This window comes from Hyla sarda, chromosome 4 (assembly GCF_029499605.1).
Source record: "Hyla sarda isolate aHylSar1 chromosome 4, aHylSar1.hap1, whole genome shotgun sequence".
Classification (NCBI taxonomy): domain Eukaryota; kingdom Metazoa; phylum Chordata; class Amphibia; order Anura; family Hylidae; genus Hyla; species Hyla sarda.
In genome coordinates this window covers 269,832,946-269,856,403 of record NC_079192.1, presented here as the reverse complement: position 1 = coordinate 269,856,403, position 23,458 = coordinate 269,832,946, and the positions used below count along the sequence as shown (strand labels likewise).

Below are 23,458 nucleotides of genomic sequence, written 5' to 3'. Positions count from 1 at the left end.
GACAGGCCCCCTCCAGCCTGCACAATGAAAAAGTAACTCACCAGCAGATAAATGCTTATATCTCTGGATATATAGGTCTGAGACACATATAAATTATATGCACATGATCAGGATTGGGTCCTGAGTAACATATCACTTTTTTTCTTTTTTTTGCACTATGACAGGTACGCTTTAAACAACATAATGTAACTCCAAGTCAATCACACTTCTGTGAAATCACACTGTCCACTCAGGAAGAAACACTGATTGACAATCAATTTCACATGCAAATGGAACAGACAACAGGTGGAAATTATAGGCAATTAGCAAGACACCCCCAATAAAGGAGTGGTTCTGCAGGTGGTGACCACAGACCACTTCTCAGTTCCTATGCTTCCTGGCTAATGTTTAGGTCACTTTTAAATGCTGGCGGTGCTTTCGCTCTAGTGGTAGCATGAAACGGAGTGGCTCAGGTAGTGCAGCTCATCCAGGAGGGCACATAAATGTGAGCTGTGGCAAGAAGGTTTGCTGTGTCTGTCAGCGTAGTGTCCAGAGCATGCAGGCACTACCAGGAGATAGGCCAGTACATCTGGAGACATGGAGGAAGCCGCCACAACCAAGCAGCAGGACCGCTACCTCCACCTTTGTACAAGGAGGAGCACTGCCAGAGCCCTGCAAAATGATCTCCAGTAGGCCACAAATGTGCATGTGTCCACCCAAACGGTCATAAACAGACTCCATGAGGGTGGTATGATGGCCCAATGTCCACAGGTGGGGGTTGTGCTTACAGCCCATCACCGTGCAGGATGTTTGGCATTTGCCAGAGAATACCAAGATTTGCAAATTTGCCACTGGTGCCCTGTGAACGCAGGTTCACACTGAGTACATGTGACAGACGTGACAGAGTCTGGAGACGCCGTGGAGAACGTTCTGCTGCCTGCAACATCCTCCAGCATGACCGGTTTGGCGGTGGGTCAGTAATGGTGTGGGGTGGCATTTCTTTGGGGGCCGTACAGCCCTCCATGTGCTTGCCAGCGGTAGATTGACTGCCATTAGGTATCGAGATGAGATCCTCAGACCTCTTGTGAGACCATATGCTGGTGCGGTTGGCCCTGGGTTCCTCCTAATGCAAGGCAATGCTAGAACTCATGTGGCTGGAGTGTGTCAGCAGTTCCTGCAAGAGGAAGGCATTGATGCTATGGACAGGCCCGCCCATTCCGCAGACCTGAATCCGATTGCGCACATCTGGGACATCATGTCTTGTTCCATCCACCAATGCCACGTTGCACCACAGGCCGTCCAGGAGTTGGCGGATGCTTTAGTCCAGGTCTGGGAGGACATCCCTCATGAGACCATCTGCCACCTCATCAGGAGCATGCCCAGGCTTTGTAGGGAGGTCATACGGGCATGTGGAGGCCACACCCACTACTGAGCCTCATTTTGACTTGTTTTAAGGACATTACATCAAACTTGGATCGGCCTGTAGTGTGGTTTTCCACTCTCATTTTGAGTGTGACTCCATATCCAGACCTCCATGGTTGATAAATTTAATTTCCATTGATAATTTTTGTGTGATTTTGTTGTCAGCACATTCAACTATGTAAAGACAAAAGTATTTCATACGATTAGTTCATTCATTCAGATCTAGGATGTGTTATCTTAGTGTTCCCTTTATTTTTTTGAGCAGTGTATATTTGGACACTAGACTTTGCCCGCAACTTCGCTTGCGTTATATTTGGGGTAACATAGATTTACTTTTTATGATCCTATAGTAATGAGGCCGCTTTGGGTAAAGTCTAAACAACCCGAACTTTGATCGCCGCGTCTAAAGAGTTAATGCCGGACATCTGCCATAACGGCGATGTTCGGCATTAGCCACGGGTCCCGGCTGCTGATAGCAGCCGGGACCATGCGGGTATGATGCAAGCTCAACTCCTGAGCTTACTTCATAATTCTCCTGTGCCGCAGCGCCAGGTATACCTGGCGTTCTGTGGCAAGGGGTTAATTCATACAAACTTTGAACCCCCGTTTCACCCCTTCAGGGGTGGAATTTTAGAAAACGTTAAAACAGGTGTTTATTTATCTCTAATTGTTAGCCTAAAAAAAAAATTTTCCTGCATTTATCTTAAAAAATGACGGACTTCCGTATACAAACTTTCAACCCCTTTTTCACCCCCTTAAGGGTTGAATTTAGAAAAATCCTTTCTTATTCCTCGTCTACGTCTTAAAAACAACTTTCTAGGTCCAAGGGTTTAGGCTGGGCGTTGATGAGTCCATGAGTCAGGCCTTATCTTTATATATATATATATATATAGATAGATAGATAGATAGATAGATATAGATGATGGTACTATGTTTACCTATGTGGTTATTAATATATGACCCCCCTACCTCTTATGATTCCAGGTGGCATGCAAGATTACAACTACATCTTCAACCAGTGTTTGGAAATTACTCTTGAGATTTCATGCTGTAAATATCCAGACTCATCCACACTTCAGGGGTTTTGGAATGACAACAGAGTGTCTCTCATTGAGTACATGAAGCAGGTCCATATGGGTATGTAGCAAATCATCAAAACTAATGATGCAAAAAGAAATCTACATTTTTGGTTTCACCTCAGAGCTGCCAACGTCTGACAGCTGGTGGGGGCTAGGGGAAGAACGTTGCCTACAAGTCTGTACTAGTTTTTATATTTAGAATGATGTAAACTGCAGAATAGCATGTAGGTGATAGGTCTATGCAGACAGGTATTTCCACATAGCATGTTTGTTCATCTGAAAAATACAGTCATGGCCGTAAATGTTGTCACCCCTGAAATTTTTCAAGAAAATGAAGTATTTCTCACAGAAAAGGATTGCAGTAACACATGTTTTGCTATACACATGTTTATTACCATTTTGTGTATTGGAATTTAAAAAAAAAAGGGAGGGAAAAGAAGCAAATTGGACATAATGTCACATCAAACTCCAAAAATGGTCTGGACAAAATTATTGCCACCCTTTCAAAATTGTGGAAAAATAAGATTGTTTCAAGCATGTGATGCTCCTTTACACTCACCTTGGGCAAGTAACAGGTATGGGCAATATAAAAATCACACCTGAAAGCAGATAAAAAGGAGAGAAGTTCACTTAGTCTTTGCACAGTGTGTTTCTGTGTTTGCCACACTAAGCATGGACAACAGAAAGAGAGGAGAACTGTCTAAGGACCTGAGAACCAAAATTGTGGAAAAATATCAACAATCTCAAGGTTACAAGTCCATCTCCAGAGATCTAGATTTGCCTTTGTCCACAGTGCGCAACATTATCAAGAAGTTTGCAACCCATGGCACTGTAGCTAATCTCCCTGGGCGTAGACAGAAGAGAAAAATTTATGAAAAGTTTCAACGCAGGAAAGTCCAAATGGTGGATAAGCAGCCCCAAACAAGTTCCAAACATATTCAATCTGTCCTTCAGGCTCAGGGGGCATCAGTGTCAGCACAAACTATCTGTCAACATTTAAATAAAATGAAACGCTATGGCAGGAGACCCAGGAGGACCCCACTGCTGACACAGAGACATAACAAAGCAAGACTTCATTTTGCCAAAATGAACTTGAGTAAGCCAAAATCCTTCTGGGAAAACGTCTTGTGGACAGATGAGACCAAGATAGAGCTTTTTGGTAAAGCACATCATTCTACTGTTTACCAAAAATGGAATGAGGCCTACAAAAAAAAGAACACAGTACCTACAGTGAAATATGGTGGAGGTTCATTGATGTTTTGGGGTTGTTTTGCTGCCTCTGGCACTGGGTGCCTTGAATGTGTGCAAGGCATCATGAAATCTGAGGATTACCAACAGATTTTGGGTCGTACTGTACAGCCAAAGTGTCAGAAAGCTGGGTTTGCATCTTAGATCTTGGGTCTTTTAGCAGCATAATGACCCCAAACATACGTCAAAAAGCACCCAGAAATGGATGGCAACAAAGTGCTGGAGAGTTCTGAAGTGGCCAGCAATGAGTCCAGATCTAAATCCCAATGAACAACTGTGGAGAGATCTTAAAATTGCTGTTGGGAAAAGGCGCCCTTCCAATAAGAGAGACCTGGAATAGTTTGCAAAGGAAGAGTGGTCCAACATTCCGGCTGAGAGGTGTAAGAAGCTTATTGATAGTTATAGGAAGCGACTGATTTCAGTTATTTTTTCCAAAGGGTGTGCAACCAAATATTAAGTTAAGGGTGCCAATAATTTTGTCCAGCCCATTTTTGGAGTTTGGTGTAACATTATGTCCAATTTGCTTTTGTTTCCTTCCTTTTTTTTGGTTTAGTTCCAATACGCACAAATTAGCTCCAATGAGTCAGACATATTTAACTTTCTATTGTCACAGGCTTTGCTGTGGTTTTGGATGCAGGATAGCCCTGTTGTAATCTATGTCCTGGCTCTCAAACACAATTTCCACCCAGAATACATGTGCAATGGATTACATGACCAGTGTGACAAATGTGCAGCAAAAAATTGTGTGTTGTTAACTATGATATATACATTACATGAGATTTCCACACATATTCCAATGGAATATACGTAAAAAATATGCTCTGTGCATTTACCCAAACAATCCAATGGGTGAAACTGCCGATTTACTGTAAAATCATGAAAACCACCCCTACTGCATGTGGGTCTGTCTTTCATGTACATGCGGTCAGCGGCACCATGTAGCCTTCCCTTAAATGGGCACTCTCATTAAAACTATTTTTTGCTATTGCACTCCTTATGGTAAATAAAAAATCTTTAGCCACTCATAGCTCATCTCCCACTGAACTGATCTGGGCTGTGTGTAGCAGAGTGAGGGAGGAAGTTCTCCCCTGTATGGCTTCAGTTGATGTCACGCCTGCCAGGTAACGTCACTTCCCAGTCTGTGAATCTGACTGGGACTGAGCAGAAAATACATAGCAATATCAAGGTAGAAAACTAAAAAATAATAAAAAATAAAGGCAGGGGGTGGTTTATCATGATGAGGGCAGTGAACTGGGAGGATTATAACATTTAACAAGATCTTAAGAGGTACTCTTTAAGGCTTGGGCTACAAAGCAATTTTGGCTGCAACACAAGTTGAAAATTTTGAAAAATAAACAGTTGAAAGAAAATAAATAAATAAATAAACTGCGAATAACCCCAAAAACTTACCACAGATAAAGAGAAATGCCACACAAAAAAAAATTATTGTTCGTTGTTTTGTTTATATTTCCCTATTGTCTTCCAACTAACATTTGTCCACAGTGTTTAAAAAAATAAAAACACTGGTAAAAACACAACAAAAAATTTTACGTTTTTCTGGCAAATGCTATATATTACACCATCCAAAGGATGAGTTCACATGTTGTGTTTTTTGCTGTAATTTGTACAGTAAAATTAACTCTTCTTGTCCAGACAATGATAATAAAGCCATTGGAAAAAAAATGGCCTAAGGCTGGGTTCACACTACGTTTTGTCCCATACGGGAGCGCATACGGCAGGGGGGAGCTAAAATCTCGCGCTCCCGTATGTGACCGTATGCGCTCCCGTATGTCATTCATTTCAATGAGCCGACCGGAGTGAAACGTTCGGTCCGGTCGGCTCATTTTTGCGCCGTATGCGCTTTTACAACCGGACCTAAAACTGTGGTCAACCACGGTTTTAGGTCCGGTTGTAAAAGCGCATACGGCGCAAAAATGAGCCGACCGGACCGAACGTTTCACTCCGGTCGGCTCATTGAAATGAATGACATACGGGAGCGCATACGGGAGCGCATACGGTCACATACGGGAGCGCGAGATTTTAGCTCCCCCCTGCCGTATGCGCTCCCGTATGGGACAAAACGTAGTGTGAACCCACCCTAATTTAGGATGAAAACCTGAGTTGTTGGTTTAATCCATTAACATTTAGCAAGCACAAACTTGTCTAATGTCTAATGGTGCCACATTAAACCAATTATTGGAGTATCTTTTTTTTCCCCTTTCAAAAATACACAAGTGAGAATCAGTTATTGATCAACTAATCAATTATACATCACTTTATGGTAATGCACTGGATACTTGGAAGCATGCATATATACTGAATGACAAAGAAGACATTCAAACAGTACCCATCAGGAATGGAAGCTATGGCAGGTGTCATTATTAGGAAAGTGAGCACCAAATTTGACTGTTGTTGTTTGGTGATTATTATTCACAACCTGTGTTATAAAGGGAAATCCCCTGATGAACCTGAGATTAAGGAGGAGAAATGTGTTGGGTATAGATAAGTAGTATGGTGTTTTATAGCCACAAGTAAAAATCAGCCACTAAGAAGTGGGGCTGCCCATTTCTGCTTGTAGGCAGAGATAGAACAGAATAGTATATTAGGGGAAAAAAGCCTTACCTGCGCATACATTTTCTACCAAATCCAGATCTTGCATTCCCAAAGGTTATTGTATGAAATTTACAAGGATTTGGGATAAATGATATGGAGGTGGTACAAGGGAGACAACTACTCAGACTGTAATTAACCCCAATTTTAATTACACCTGGTGTAATGCCATTCATCTGCTACCTGTTAGAGACACATGTATACTATAATTTTAGGATTTTTAAACACTACATAGCTGACTTCCTTGCTTACATCTGAAGTGACGTTATTCCTTTGCTATATAGTGGTGCTGTTTTTGAAACAAATTTGCTCTGTTTTTCTATTCCTGGATTACCCCTTTAAATCTGCCCATAAGGCTCGGTTTACACTGCAATAAGGGCTTTCGTCACAAGTATCTGTTGAGATCACATCGAGAACGGGATGCCAACCTATACTGTAGATAGTAGGGCGAAAAAATGGGGGGTGCTCCCAGGGTGGAATGGAATGCAGGATCTGTTGCCAGATCCTGCTGATGGCTCACCAGTTGTGGTTGTGAGCTGTTAAACAAAAGCTGCTGCACTCCGACCGGATCTGGGCTCTTGTGCAAGAGCCAGTAGAGAGACGGGATAGGTAGCTGGTTGCTATAAAAAAATGCCGGTTTTTAGTGGAGGCGCTGCTATTTGTGTACGAAAGGACGGAGAGACTCAAGCCAGCACAGGTAAAACTTGTTTATTTTGCAAAAAAAGAGAGTGGACAACGTGTTTTGGCACATTTAAGGTGCCTTCCTCAGGTCCAAAGAGTACAATACTGAAAGATAGTAAAATCGAGGGTATAATAAAGAGACAGGGTAAAGAATAGAGGTACGATGGATATGCAGTATAGGGTAAGACAATTGTGTGCATGATCTAAAGCAGATTGATTAAAAGTTATTACTTATTGTTAAATTTATTGTTACTTTTAACCAACTTTTAACCAATCTGCTTTAGATCATGCACACAATTGTCTTACCCTATACTGCATATCCATCGTACCTCTATTCTTTACCCTGTCTCTTTATTATACCCTTGATTTTACTATCTTTCAGTATTGTGCTCTTTGGACCTGAGGAAGGCACCTTAAATGTGCCGAAACGCGTTGTCCACTCTCTTTTTTTGCAAAATAAACAAGTTTTACCTGTGCTGGCTTGAGTCTCTCCGTGCTTTCGTACACAAATAGCAGCGCCCCCACTAAAAACTGGCATTTTTTGTAGCAACCAGCTACCTATCCCAACCTATACTGTAGAGGAGTGCAGTGGATACCATTCATTTCAAAGGACCAAACAATGTCCCCTAGTGACTCTGTTTGGGCCATATACCCTATTTTCAGTGGACTGGAAAGCATGGTCTGCTGCATTGTCCAGCCCACTTAAATGGGTCACTGAAATGAGTGGTTTCCGCTGATTTCAGCTACAGTATACTTCGGCATCCCATTCGCAATGGGAAACAGATACCTGTGAAGGGAGCCCTTTACACAGTGTGAACCAAGCCCGAGGCTTTAAAAATAGGTCTAATAGATACATTACTTTGTGAGTAACCTAGCGGTTTCCCATTTTGACCTTGTAGTTAAGTATAATTTAAAATAAAGAAAAACTTTGAGGAATTTGACTTAATTAACATATTAATGGTTTCCACGTGCTATAATTGCTCTTGTTGAATTTATTTGAGTGAACATTAAAAAATGGCATGAACATATTTAATGTGGAGCACATTTTTAATATTTGTGTTGTATTTTCTCTTTGAATGGCCTGGTAGGAATAAAAGGACAAGTGTTTGATATGAACGGAGTGCCCATCCAATATGCTCTAGTTGATGTCCTGGAAAGACAACGTATATGCCCTTATCATACAGATAAAAATGGAGAGTATTACCTTTTGCTTCGTCCAGGAACATACACATTCAATGTAAGTAACAAAGCTGTATACCTAAACTTTTGGGAACTTAATCTAAAGGAGTTATGGTAGTAATATTATCAAGTCTTCTTGTGGGTGCCTACAGAACAAGAAATAGAATAACTGCTAGGAATTAACTTGTACTGTCTATGAGGATATATTCTCACACAGAAAAAATATGGCTGTGACAAAACAAAACGACACAAAAAACATAGGCCCAGATTTATCAAACTGTGTGAGAGAAAAAGGGGAGAGATTTTCCCACAGCAGCCAATCACAGTTCAGCTTTCACTTTACCTCAGCTTGTTACCTGAGCTGTGATTGGTTGCTATGGGAAAATCACTCCACTTTTTCTCTCACACAGTTTGATAAATCTGGGCCTTTGTGTTTTTGACCGTAATCAGCTAAAAATGTTGTTATTCCATCATAGGGGAAGATTTATGCAAGCTGTCTAAAAGAATGAAAAAAGGCTTTGTTGGTTATAGCAACCAATCATAGGGCAGTTTTCATGTTTTAGGGAACATTCACACATGCGGATTTTTGCTGCAGATATTGCTATTGACTTCAATGGGTAGAAAAATCTGCTACAGAAAACATGCAGCAGATCTGCAGCAGAAAATACGCATGTGTGAATGTACCCTCATGCACAAACAGTATTCCTTTTTACAATTTCCCTTTTTTATTATTTAGGTAACAGTGATAAACAAATCAATTTTTAAGACTATAACTATACCAGAAAGCTCAAACCTGTCTGCGATGATCTATAATTTCCAGTTCAGTGAAAAGACAAGCAGTCCTACGCCAACATCATCAGTCTGTTTCACAACTGAAGGCACTAACAGTAGCAGCGCATTACAAGTATGCCTGTTGACAATCTTATTGAGAACTGTGTTGGTGCTATTACATAACACACTTTAAGATGCCAACTAGATTCTGGAAAAGATGCCTGGATGAGAAAGTTTTGAATGTGTTGTAATGGACTCCATAAATTACAAATGTCAGACATGCCATATACACTAACACAATACCATGGTGCAAATATTTTTATTCTGCATAAAATACAAGAAATAAAGTTATTTTATATATTATGTTCCACTGTGGATTTTTTATTTCAGTAAATGGGTTTTTCTTATATACCATCACTGAGGGTCTGACCTCTGGGCTTCCTTTCGGTCAGCAGACAAAAAAATAATAATTATACTTACCTCTCATTAGGTCCCTGTAGCCTTTAGTATCACTACTCCCAGTCTCCAGTGAACTTTATTTACTGGTGCTGGGGCCCAATATGTCGGAGTTCCGCTCTTCCAATCACTAATTGAGGCGGGACACCCCTGTGGCTAGTGATTGAGCGCAATGTGATGTATTGAAGTCCAGCAGAGAGCAGAAGCAATGATACCGGAGGCTATGTGGACCGAATGAAAGGCAAGTATTGTTTTTATTCTTCTTGACACATTGCCACTTAATTAATCACTGGCTGCAACAGTGTCCTGCCTCAGTCAGTGATTGGTGAGTGAAGCTCATATTGACATATTGGGCCCCAGCACCACGAAGTGAAGCGTAACTGTCACTTTTATAAAAATGTCAGGGTAATTAGGGTACATTACATGCCAATGCTTAAAGTTTTATTTATTATACATGTTTTCTTCCATTCCCTCTGTATTGGCATTTGTCGTTCATTCCATCGCATGTAACATATTCTGCAAGCGCAAGGCTTGCCTGGAGTTTTCTTTCTGAAACTTCAGTTCCCTGACAACCCATAATGCACACGACAGCATCAGAATCCAGTATCATTTTTATTTTATTTTTATTTTGTTCCTCAAATTTCATATAATTAAATAATCTTGTGCAATCTAATGACCCTTCCACCTTTATAACTTTTTTCATTTGTGTCCACACTCTACTCACCATCTCTATTATAGGCTCTTTGCCACTCAACCTGGATTCTAGAAATTCCCCCATATCCTCACACACATCTTTTTTTCCCTTTACCATATTCACAAAGGAATCCATTTCTCTCCATTTCTTTACATACCTCAATTGCGCTGCTATATAATACAATCTAAAATCTGGAACAGCTAATCCTCCTTTCTTCAGTTCCTTACATAAATAACCTAGTTTCATTCTTGTTTTTTTCTCTTTCCAGACCAATTCTCTTTCCATAGCTTCAATTTCTTTAAAAAATTGTTCTCCCAACCATTCTGGACTACAGTGGGGATTAAAAGTTTGGGCACCCCAGGTAAAAATTTGTATCAATGTGCATAAAGAAGCCAAGGAAAGATGGAAAAATCTCCAAAAGGCATCAAATTACAGATTAGACATTCTTATAAAATGTCAACAAAAGTTAGATTTTATTTTCATAATTTATACTTTCAAAATAACAGAAAACAAAAAATGGCGTCTGCAAAAGTTCGGGCACCCTGCAGAATTTATAGCATGCACTGCCCCCTTTGCAAAGCTGAGACCTGCCAGTGTCATGGATTGTTCTCAATCATCATCTGGGAAGGCCAGATGATGTCATCTGGGAATGCCCAGACTCATCTGACCTTGCCCCAACAATCAGCACCATGGGTTCTTCTAAGCAGTTGTCTAGAAATATGAAACTGAATATAGTTGACGCTCACAAAGCTGGAGAAGATAGCAAAATGTTTTCAGATGTCAATATCCTCTGTTCGGAATGTAATTAACAAATGGCAGTCATCAGGAACAGTGGAAGTTAAAGCAAGATCTGGAAGACCAAGAAAAATATCAGACAGAAAAGCTCACAGGATTGTGAGAAAAACAATTCAAAACCCATGTTTGACTGCACAATCCCTCCAGAAAGATCTGGCAGACACTGGAGTTGTGGTACACTATTCCACCATAAAGAGATACTTGTACAAATATGGTCTTCATGGAAGAGTCATCAGAAGAAAACCTCTTCTACGCCACAAAAATCTGCGTTTGAACTTTGCAAATTAACATATAGACAAGCCTGATGCATTTTGGAAACAAGTTCTGTGGACCGATGAGGTTAAAATTGAACTTTTTGGCCGGAATGAACAAAGGTACGTTTGGAGAAGAATGGGAACAGAATTTAATGAAAATAACCTCTGTCCAACTGTTAAGCATGGGGGTGGCTCAATCATGCTTTGGGGTTGTATTGCAACCAGTGGCACAGGGAACATCTCACGAGTAGAAGGAAAAATGGATTCAATAAAATTTCAGCAAATTTTGGATGCTAACTTGATGCCATCTGTGAAAAAGCTTAAGTTAAAGAGAGGATGGCTTCTACAAATGGATAATGATCCTAAACACCCCTCGAAATCCATGGGGGATTACATCAAGAGGTGTATACTGAAGGTTTTGCCATGGCCTTCGCAATCTCCTGACCTCAACATAATTGAAAATCTATGGATAGACCTTAAAAGAGGAGTGCATGACAGACAGCCCAGAAATCTCAAAGAACTGGAAGACTTTTGTAAGGAAGAATGGGCAAAGATACCTCAAACAAGAATTGAAAGACTCTTGGCTGGCTACAAAAAGCGTTTACAAACTGTGGTACTTGACAAAGGGGGCAGTACAAGATATTAACTCTGCAGGGTACCCAAACTTTTGCAGATGCCATTTTATTTGTTTTCTGTTATTTTGAAAGCGTAAATGTTGGAAATAAAATCTAACTTTTGTTGACATATTATAAGAATGTCTAATCTGTAATTTGATGCCTTTTGGAGATTTTTTAATGATTCCTTGGCTTCTTTATGCACCTTAATACAAATTTTTACCTGGGGTGCCCAAACTTTTGATCCCCACTGTATTAGACAGCACAAACAGAATCTGAGCCAGGACTATAATTTTTAATAAACTAATCCTATCTGCTATACTAAGCGACATCCAAACCCCTCCACTGTTTCCATATTTCTTATTCTTGTTGCTAATGGTTCAATGTAAAGGGCAAAGATGTGGGGGCACAGGGGGCAGCCCTGTCTAGCTTCCCTAGTTAATTGAAATCCTTCTGACTGAGCCCCATTTACCAAAACTACTGCCCTGGGGGAACCATACAAAATTCCCATCCACTTCATAAATCCTTCTTGAACCCGTATCCCCTCATTACAGTACAAAGGAAGGACCACTCCACCCTGTCAAAGGCCTTGACTGCGTGCAATGACAGGATGAAGCGGTCCCCTTCCTCCTCCTTTTCCATCTCCAGATTTCCGAACAATCTTCTCACATTGTCCGCCGTTGTTCTATCGCTCATAAATCCACATTGATGATTCGATATTAGCGAAGGCCTTACCTTCGCCAATCTCACTGCTAAGGTCTTTGCCAGTGTCTTCATATCTGTATTTAGCAGTGTGATTGGCCTATACGCATCAGGTTCATGTTAATCTTTCCCAGGCTTCAAAATAAGCTTTTTCACTGAGTGGGGTAGAATTCCACTCCTAAAAATCTTTCTAAATAGTTTCACTAATCTGGGGACAAGGATACTAGCATATTTTTTGTACAATTCGTATGGTAACCCATCTGGGCCTAGGTGCTTCTTTTACCACCTTCCACACCTCACTTTCTAGAATTTCACCCTCCAATATCTCAACATCTTCCTTTGTTAATTTTTATAATTCCCATTCATCAACATATCTTTGTATATCATCTTGTTCTGCTATCAGTTGTGAGGTATATAACTCCTTATAGAAATCAAAGAAAACTGGGGGGTTGTGATGGCAGAAGGGGGCTTATTAGTCTATTGGAGACACATCTAACAAAGGATAAAACCCAGATTTTGCAGAGAAAGTGGATTGCCAAGCAATTTCACTCAACACACACCTGTTACTCTAGAGGGGTAAGTGTGTTAATACATAAAGGGTTGAAGGTAGAAGTGTTAAATTCAAAAGTAGATAAAGAAGGAAGATATGTGTTTCTGGTATTGAATTGGGAGGGAAGAAGACTGCTGTTCGCCTTCGTCTATGTGCCACCCCCTTCTCATCTGGAGTATTTAAGGAATAATGTGGGTATGCTAATGATAAAGGAGGTATTCCAATCATGGTGATGGGTGACATTATGCAGTAATGAATGAAGGAAAAGATTAGAGAGGCTAAGGCTAAGGTTAGGGAGACAGAGTCTGAATGGTGGAATAACAGGATTAAAAAATGTGGTGGAATTAGGGTAGGTGGACTATTGGAGAAAGAGAAATCCAGACTCGAGAGTATATTCATGTTATAACAAATCCAAGAAAACACTATCCCGCATAGATATGATTGTGGGTGATAAGGAGATCATGCCATGGATATAGGAAATAAAATATAAACCTTGGAGTTTATCGGATTATGCACTGTTAATGCTTCAAATGGCAATTAAAAAGACACAGCAGATAAACATGAGAATATATCCATTCTGGATAGAAGTATGGGGAGAAGATAGTGAAATAGGTTATAAAATACAAGCATATTTTGAGATTAATAATGGAACAGCCTCAGAGGGGATTGTCTGGGATGCCTTTAACCCCTTAAGGACCAAGCCCATTTTCACCTTAAAGGGGTACTCCGGCGCTTAGACATCTTATCCCCTATCTAAATCTTAGGGGATAAGATGCCTGATCGCGGGGGTCCCGCCGCTGGGGACCCCCGTGATCTTCCACGCCGCACCCTGTTAGAATCAGCCCCCGGAGCGTGCTCGCTCCAGGTCTGATTACTGGCAATCACGGGGACGGAGCATAGTGACGTCACGGCTCGGCCCTGTGTGACGTCATGCTCCGCCTCCTCAATGCAAGCCTATGGAGGGGGCATGCATTGAGGGGGCGGAGCGTGACGTCACGATGCTCCGTCCCCGTGATCGCCAGTAATCAGACCCGGAGCGAGCACGCTCTGGGGGCTGATTCTAATGGGGTGCAGCGTGGAAGATCACAGGGGTCCCCAGGGGCGGGTAGTGGATAAGATGTCTTAGCACCGGAGTACCCCTTTAAGGAACAGGCCAATTTTATTTTAGTATTTTCGTTTTTTCCTCCTTGCCTTCTAAAATCCGTAACTATTTCATATTTCCATCTACAGACCCATATAAGGGCTTGTTTTTTGCGTGACCAATTGTATTTTGTAATGAAACCTCTGATTTTACCATAAAATGTACGGCGAACCCCAAAAAATATTTTTAGGGAGGAAATGGCTAGATACCCATGGCTAGATACTTTTATATTTTTGTAATGCTTAAAAAAAAATCTAAAACTTTTTGTACAAAATCAGTAATCTAAAATCGCCCTATTTTGACCACCTATAACTTTTTCATTTTTCCGTATATAGGGCGGTATAAGGGCTTCCTCTGCTGAGGCAAAAAAACCATGACCTATCTTTATGTATCACTCTAAGTTTAGCCGGAAATAATAACGAGTACCTAATATTTACTTCTCTTAACCTTTTTTTTAACTTGTAAAAAATGTAGCCTAGCCTGCTGCGTTGCCCACGGCAGAGCAAGGCGAAGGAGAAAGTTCACGCCCCCTCCCTCATCTCCCTGAGCTCGGCTGGACGCAGATCTCTACGGCACGCCCCCTCCCTGAGGACATAGATCTCCACGGCAGGTCCCCTCCCTCATCTCCCCGAGCTGAGGACGTAAATCTCCACGGCAGGTCCCCTCCCTCATCTCCCCCAGCAGATCTCCACGGCAGGTCCCCTCCCTCATCTCCCCCAGCAGATCTCCACTGCAGGTCCCCTCCCTCATCTCCCCCAGCAGATCTCCACGGCAGGTCCCCTCAAAGGGGGACATACTGCACAGGCTACAGGCTAAAGGGGGACAAAGGAGGACATACTGTACGGGCTAAAGACTGCACAAGCTAAAGGGGGACATACTGAGCTCTATGTGTAAAGGGGGACATACTGCACGGGCTAAAGGGGGACATTTAGCCCGTACAGTATGTCCCCCTTTAGCCCGTGCAGTATGTCCCCCTTTACACATAGAGCTCATTGGGAGCACTGCTCTACGTCCTCAGGGAGCGGAGATGAGGGAGGGGACCTGCCGTGGAGATTTACGTCCTCAGGGAGCGGAGATGAGGGAGCGGACCTGCCATGGAGATTTACGTCCTCAGGGAGGGGGCGTGCCGTAGAGATCTGCGTCCAGCCGAGCAGCCGAGCTCAGGGAGATGAGGGAGGGGGCGTGAACTTTCTCCTCCTTCCCCTTGCTCTGCCCTCCCCCAGTTCTAGCTTCGGAAATGTTCGGAGAGTTGGGGGAGGAGCGGACGCATGGATCTACGGGGGCGCAAAAAACCACCTCACACCGGCTTCTCACCCTCCGCCTCCCTCGGGACTCCTCTCACCCGCCCTAGGGACTCCACAGCAGTCGCAGCACCATCACAGCAACAGGCGCCCTCCCCCTCAGGTACGCATCAGATATGCGGGATCTTCTACCCGATAAGCTGGCCGGGTGATCAGAGCGGCGTCTCATGCGCACGCCACTCCCATAAGCAAGGGTTTTGCTAGGTCTCTAAAAGACTGGGGGCTAGAGCCCACAGACCCAGCCACACCCCTAACCACGCAGCCTCCTCCTTTAATATACTCACTAATACCAGCGCGCAACCGTACAGTGTAGTTGCAGCAGTCACACTCCTATCATCCTTAGATCTCTGCAAAAATACACTGCCTGAGAGTAATAGGAGCGTGATTGCTGCAACCACATCATAACCCTCACAAACCTATACATACTCAGGTAGCCTGGGGGCGATAGGAGTTTGATTGCTGCAACCTCACTCTTATTACCCTCTGACAGCCTGGACATGGCGGGATCTCACAGATAAAAAAAATTCTTTAGAAAATTCTAACAAAGTAAAAAAAAAAAAATAAGTAAGAACATATGTTAACATAGTATATTAAATGTAACATCTGTGCATGAAATGGTAGCTCTAAATGATAGTCATTGTTACGCCTAGCGCTCCGGGTCCCCGCTCCTCCCCGGAGCGCTCACGGCGTCTTTCTCCCTGCAGCGCCCCGGTCAGTCCCGCTGACCGGGAGCGCTGCACTGTCATGGCCGTCGGGGATGCGATTCGCACAGCGGGACGCGCCCGCTCGCGAATCGCATCCCAGGTCACTTACCCGTCCCGGTCCCCTGCTGTCTTGTGCTGGCGCGCGCGGCTCCGCTCTCTAGGGCGCGCGCGCGCCAGCTCTCTGAGGCTTAAAGGGCCAGTGCACCAATGATTGGTGCCTGGCCCAATTAGCTTAATTGGCTTCCATCTGCTCCCTGGCTATATCTGATCTCCTCCCTTGCACTCCCTTGCCGGATCTTGTTGCCTTGTGCCAGTGAAAGCGTTTAGTGTGTCCAAAGCCTGTGTACCTGAACTTCTGCTATCCATCCTGACTACGAACCTTGCCGCCTGCCCCCGACCTTCTGCTACGTCTGACCTTGCCTCTGCCTAGTCCTTCTGTCCCACGCCTTCTCAGCAGTCAGCGAGGTTGAGCCGTTGCTAGTGGATACGACCTGGTTGCTACTGCCGCAGCAAGACCATCCCGCTTTGCGGCGGGCTCTGGTGAAAACCAGTAGCCTCTTAGAACCGGTCCACTAGCACGGTCCACGCCAATCCCTCGCTGACACAGCGGATCCACAACCCGTAAGCCGAATCGTGACAGTAGATCCGGCCATGGATCCCGCTGAGGTGCCGCTGCCAAGTCTCGCTGACCTTACCACGGTGGTCGCTCAGCAATCGCAGCAAATTGCCCAACAAGGACAGCAGCTGTCGCAGTTGACCGCCACGTTACAGCAACTTCTGCCTCTGCTACAGCAGCAACCATCTCCTCCGCCAGCTCCTGCACCTCCTCCGCAGCGAGTGGCCGCTCCTAGCCTCCGCTTGTCCCTGCCGGACAAATTTGATGGGGACTCTAAACTCTGCCGTGGATTTTTGTCTCAGTGTTCCCTGCATATGGAGATGTTGTCGGACTTGTTTCCTACAGAACGGTCTAAGGTGGCGTTCGTAGTAAGCCTTCTTTCAGGAAAGGCCTTGTCTTGGGCCACACCGCTCTGGGACCGCAATGATCCTGCCACAGCCACAGTCCAGGCCTTCTTCGCTGAAGTCCAGAGTGTCTTCGAGGAGCCAGCCCGAGCTTCTTCTGCCGAGACTGCCCTGTTGAACCTGGTCCAGGGTAATTCTTCAGTGGGCGAGTACGCCATCCAATTTCGTACTCTTGCTTCCGAGTTATCATGGAATAACGAGGCTCTCTGCGCGACCTTTAAAAAAGGCCTATCCAGTCGCATCAAGGATGTGCTGGCCGCACGAGAGATTCCTGCCAACCTCCAAGAACTCATCCATTTGGCTACCCGCATTGGCATGCGTTTTTCTGAGCGACACCAAGAGCTCCGCCAGGAAAAAGACTTAGATCTCTGGGCACCTCTCCCACAGCATCCTTTGCAGTCTACGCCTGGGCCTCCCGCCGAGGAGGCCATGCAAGTGGATCGGTCTCGCCTGACCCAGGAAGAGAGGAATCGCCATAGGGAACAAAATCTCTGTCTGTACTGTGCCAGTACCGAGCATTTCTTGGTGGATTGCCCTATCCGTCCTCCACGTCTGGGAAACGCACGCACGCACCCAGCTCACGTGGGTGTGGCGTCTCTTGGTTCTAAGTCTGCTTCTCCACGTCTCACGGTGCCCGTGCGGATTTCTCCTTCAGCCAACTCCTCCCTCTCAGCCGTGGCCTGCTTGGACTCTGGTGCCTCTGGAAATTTTATTTTGGAGTCGTTTGTTAATAAATTCTGCATCCCGGTGACCCGTCTCGTCAAACCGCTCTACATTTCCGCGGTCAATGGAGTCAGACTGGATTGCACCGTGCGTTACCGCACAGAACCCCTCCTGTTGTGTATTGGACCCCACCACGAAAGGATTGAGCTCTTCGTTCTCCCCAACTGTACCTCTGAGGTCCTCCTCGGTCTGCCGTGGCTCCGGCTTCATTCTCCCACCCTTGATTGGACCACCGGGGAGATCAAGAACTGGGACTCTGCCTGCCATAAGAAGTGCCTCTCCCCCCCTCCCAGCCCCGTCAGGCAAGCCTCTGTGCGTCCTCATGGCCCCCGTCCTGGTGACACACTGCCCCGTGCCAGGCTTCGCCCTCTGCCCTCCCTCCCCATTCCCACTCCTGCTGTACTGCCTGCCGTTGAGGAAACCCTCCAGTCTTTCCCGGTGTCCTCATCCCAGGGGAGGCAGTTACCGGACAAAGAAAAGGGGAGACCTAAGGGGGGGGGTACTGTTACGCCTAGCGCTCCGGGTCCCCGCTCCTCCCCGGAGCGCTCACGGCGTCTTTCTCCCTGCAGCGCCCCGGTCAGTCCCGCTGACCAGGAGCGCTGCACTGTCATGGCCGTCGGGGATGCGATTCGCACAGCGGGACGCGCCCGCTCGCGAATCGCATCCCAGGTCACTTACCCGTCCCGGTCCCCTGCTGTCTTGTGCTGGCGCGCGCGGCTCCGCTCTCTAGGGCGCGCGCGCCAGCTCTCTGAGACTTAAAGGGCCAGTGTACCAATGATTGGTGCCTGGCCCAATTAGCTTAATTGGCTTCCATCTGCTCCCTGGCTATATCTGATCTCCTCCCTTGCACTCCCTTGCCGGATCTTGTTGCCTTGTGCCAGTGAAAGCGTTTAGTGTGTCCAAAGCCTGTGTACCTGAACTTCTGCTATCCATCCTGACTACGAACCTTGCCGCCTGCCCCCGACCTTCTGCTACGTCTGACCTTGCCTCTGCCTAGTCCTTCTGTCCCACGCCTTCTCAGCAGTCAGCGAGGTTGAGCCGTTGCTAGTGGATACGACCTGGTTGCTACTGCCGCAGCAAGACCATCCCGCTTTGCGGCGGGCTCTGGTGAAAACCAGTAGCCTCTTAGAACCGGTCCACTAGCACGGTCCACGCCAATCCCTCGCTGACACAGCGGATCCACAACCCGTAAGCCGAATCGTGACAGTCATACTGTGACAAAATAAGAGTATACAGGGAGAAATATTCACCATACCGATGACCATCATACTGTTACTGACCAAATCCCCTATACTGAGACCAATATTACCAATAATACCAGTATACATGGAGGAATATTATGACCATACATATTAGCATCATACTGTTACTGCCCACATCCTGTATAAAGAGAACAATAATAACAGTACAAAATACAAAAATGGTCACTATCTTCAAACAAAACTGCACAGGTGACACCATGACCACCACTACCAGTATCACTGACTAACACTGCTATATTGATACTGAATAAAATCCACTATACAAAAGACCAATATTCCCACATACATACACCATATAGTGGTAGATACCAGCTGTACACAGGATCTGTATACCATATAAGTGAGTACATACAGGATCATTTAGGAGTAGATACCAGCTGTACACAATACCTGTATACCATGTCAGTGATTACAGTTACATCAAGCAACTCATAGGTGACTCGGATTGCAGTCATCCCCTTTCCTTTTCTTCTTCATATGAAGACTCCACATTTCTTCAGTGCCCTCCCTGTCTTCCACAGTAGGCAAGTAGTTCCATCATTAGGTAGGCATGTCCCACAGTGATCACAGAGTCCCAAAAAAATTAATGTCACAGCCTAAATAAAAGGTCACAACCTAAACAAAACAAATCATTGAAAACACACACCAGTGATCAGAACAGATATACCACAGGTCCAACATGGTATATCCTGGACCTAGTATTAAAACTTAACCTGGCCCTTTTGGTGAATCCACCTCCTTAATTTTTTTGTGCAGTATAAAAAGGGGGGAAGGGGTAGAGATATCTATAGCATGTCGTGTGTGGGTGACTTCAGACTCTGCTATAGAGGTTTCTACCCCTTACCAGTTTTTGTTTTATTCTGCACTAGAAAGTAAGAGAGGGACTGCCACCCTGATCAGGAAGTGGTTTCACAAAAAAAGGGCCAGGGGGAAAAGGGTTGTCTGAGAGAACTGCACTTATCCCCTATCCTGTGGATAGGGGATAAGTGTCTTAATTGTGTAGCAGAGCGGCCCCCACCTTGGAGACATGCAGTAGTTGGTCCCTCCATGATCAGACACCCATCCTCTTATTTTGTGGATGGGGGATAATCTTTTGATTGCTATTACTGTTCAATGAGGTTGGGGATCCACTTGTATGGACTGCCAAAAGTCAGACTACACAAGAGGATTGTGGAGCAGGTGAGCAGATCTCCAACTGCCATCTTTTTTTTTTATTTTTTTTTTTTTTTTTTTGTTGCAAACACATATAAACAATACAGTCAAATATGTATAGAACATCTATCTACACATAGACACAGAAAACAAAGAAAAAAAACAAAGAACAAAGAAAAAAACAAAGAAAATAAAATAAAAAAAGGAAAAAGAGAGAGAAACCATACATTCACACATCTAATCATTCACTCCTTCCAATCTAATTCTTTGTTACATATTACATAACCAGAGGGTATTACCTAATTGGTCTATTTCTATATTCTATATATATTCTATATTTTATTTTACATCTCCAACAAAATTTCGAAAAATTCTGTGAAATTTGGTTAAGTCGGTATGGTACCCAATGCCACCTATACATTATTTTCCTTGATATATCCAAGTGGTTGGAGCATCTAGAGATTTCAAGTGGAAGATTTTAAAAAAATGCCATTCCTCCATAGAGAAGTTACGGCGCAAATCTTTTTCCCAAGCTTTTTGAAATGAAAAACTATCTGGCTCCTTAACATAGACCATATGGGCATATGCTTAGGATATTGCCTTTTCCATATTATCCCTTTATGAAAAATTTTGTGTATAGGGAAGTGTCTTCTGAAGAACTATATTTTAAGGTACTCATAAGATGTCTTAATTGCAGATATTTAAAAAAATCTGTCTTTGGAATTTTGAATTTAAAACATAAATCCAAGAAAGGGGTAAGCCCTTCTATTGTAGATATATCAGCTAAATTTATCATTCCCAATTTACTCCATTGGGTAAAATCTGTTTGTGGGAGCAATAATTGTAGGACTCTAAAAGGCGTTTCAAAATATTTTATGGGGTTGAAAATGTCTTTAGATATTATTTCTTTCCATATTTTAATGCCCGCCCTTACTGTTGGTGTATTTGTAATAATTTTATGTTGAGAGATTCCCACAGACCACAGGGCTAGATCAGCATCTCGCAGTTCCAACATGGATGTTTATATTGAAAACCAGGCTTTATCATGGTGGTTGTGCCACCAAGATTTTAGTTGACTAAGTATTACTGCCCTGTGATATGTAGGAATATCTGTGTATCCCATCCCGCCCAATGCAATTGGTGCGCGTAATATGTTAGCGGTTATTCTGGGTTTCCAACCTTTCCATATATAGTTCCTTATAATAGCCTGTAATTGCGTCATAGCTTTGCTGGATATAGGATTGGTAAATTTTTAAATATGTATATAATCTTGGACAGAAGGAACATCTTTACCACAGAAATTCGGCCTATCCATGACATTGGAAGTTTTGAATATGAATCAGCTTTTTCTTTAATGAGAGATAAGAGGGTTTATATTTTGTAGGGGAAGATTAACGAAATCTGTTGATAATTTAATCCCTAAATAAGTAATACTGTCCTCTGCCCAGTTTAATGTATAATTAGCTTCTAGGTCGTTCCTAAGAGAATCTGTGATCAATATTGGCAGTACAACTGATTTTTTAATGTTCACTTTATAACTAACATCCGAAAACAGTTTAATAAAATTCATAATGGATGGAAGCGAGACGGACGGTGAAGTCAGTGCTATTAGCACGTCATCTGCAAATAAACCTATTTTATGGTCAATGCCTCCTATTTCTACTCCTAAAATTTCTGATGACGTGCGTATATATTCGGCAAAGGGTTCCATAAATAAAGTAAATAATAGGGGAGAAAGGGGGCACCCTTGTCTAGTTCCATTAAGAATTTAAAATGGTTTAGAAAGGGCCCATACTGTAAATACTTTTGCCGAAGGTCCTGAATACATTGCAATAATTGCCTTAATGAATTCAGGGGGGAGATGGTATTTCCGCAAAACTGCTTCTAAATATCCCCAATGTACACGGTCGAATGCCTTCTCCGCATCCAGAGAAAGGAGCAGAGAAGGCATTCGACCGTGTTTTGCCTTTGCAATAACATCCAAAAACCGCCTCGTTCCATCCGATGTTTGTCGGCCTTTAACGAACCCAACTTGGTCAGGGTGAATAATATCGGGGAGTATTTCTGCTAATCGCTCTGCCAACATTTTTGAATACATTTTTAGGTCAGTATTTAATAAGGAAATTGGCCTAAAATGTATTGGACTTGTGGGGGCCGGCTTGGGAATAGTAACAATGATTACCTCCAACATTTCAGCAGGCATTATACCTAATTTCCCTATATAATTCAGTGAGCTGGGGTGAAATTATCTTAATAAACCCATCCGGGCCTGGAGCCTTCCCAGTTTTTAGAGCCTTAATGACTTGCGACACTTCTGACTCTACAATTGGTCTTGATAAATTATGAATATGAAGTGGTGCGAGAGGCTTTGTTGTAATTCCCGCAAGATAAGATTGTATAGCTGAGAGGGTAGGGTGGTTAATTTGAGTGTCATTTGATATATTATAAAGTGTTGAGTAATAATTTGAGAAAGTGTTTGCTATAGTTTGAGGATCATAACTTCTGGAACCATCTGGAATAAAAAAAAAAAAGTAATTCTAGCTTTATCTTCTCTAAATTTGTCGGGCTAAATGTGCCCCTGCTTTGTTAGATTGTGAATACGTTTGCAGCTTAAGTTTCTTCATAGCAATATCATATTTATAAAAATCCAGAAGTGTAACCTATCATTAGGTTTAGAAATTTGCTGATTTAATTCTCTTGAAAAATATGATTTATTTTGTCTATGTAATTCTGACAGTTCCTGTAAAATTTTAATCCTTTGTGCAGAGATTTCTAATTTATTATATGGCCTCTTAAATTTGCTTTAAAAGCGCACCACAGAGTGGGGTGTTTGGCTACACTATCCTGATTATATCTAAAAAAGTCACACATCTTACTCGCTAATTTCTCTTTCAGATCTGGATGCGTCACTATGTATGGATTAGCTCTCCATATACTTCTACAAGGTTTTGAGAGTGAGTCGTGTATAGTGACAACAACCGGGGCACGATCCATCCAGGTTATTGTCCCTATAGACGAGTCACTCACATTACTAAGAAGTGATTCTGTGACTAATATGTAATCAATCCTCGTATATACCTTATGTCTATGAGAAAAAAAGGTATAGTCCCTTTCAGAAGGA

General features: G+C 43.3%; 1 protein-coding gene across 8 annotated transcripts in view; it reads left to right on the top strand.

Moving 5' to 3' along the window:
• Window positions 1–9,303, top strand: part of CPM (carboxypeptidase M) — a 184,880-nt gene extending 175,577 nt beyond the window's left edge. For all 8 annotated transcript variants that reach the window (XM_056574171.1, XM_056574176.1, XM_056574178.1 and 5 more), the window contains exons 7-9: window positions 2,386–2,538; window positions 8,108–8,256; window positions 8,935–9,303. In XM_056574171.1, the coding sequence (XP_056430146.1) occupies window positions 2,386–2,538; window positions 8,108–8,256; window positions 8,935–9,162 (530 nt within the window). In that variant the 3' untranslated portion in view covers window positions 9,163–9,303. The remainder of the gene's footprint in view (window positions 1–2,385; window positions 2,539–8,107; window positions 8,257–8,934) is intronic.
• The last annotated feature ends 14,155 nt before the right edge of the window (window positions 9,304–23,458 follow it).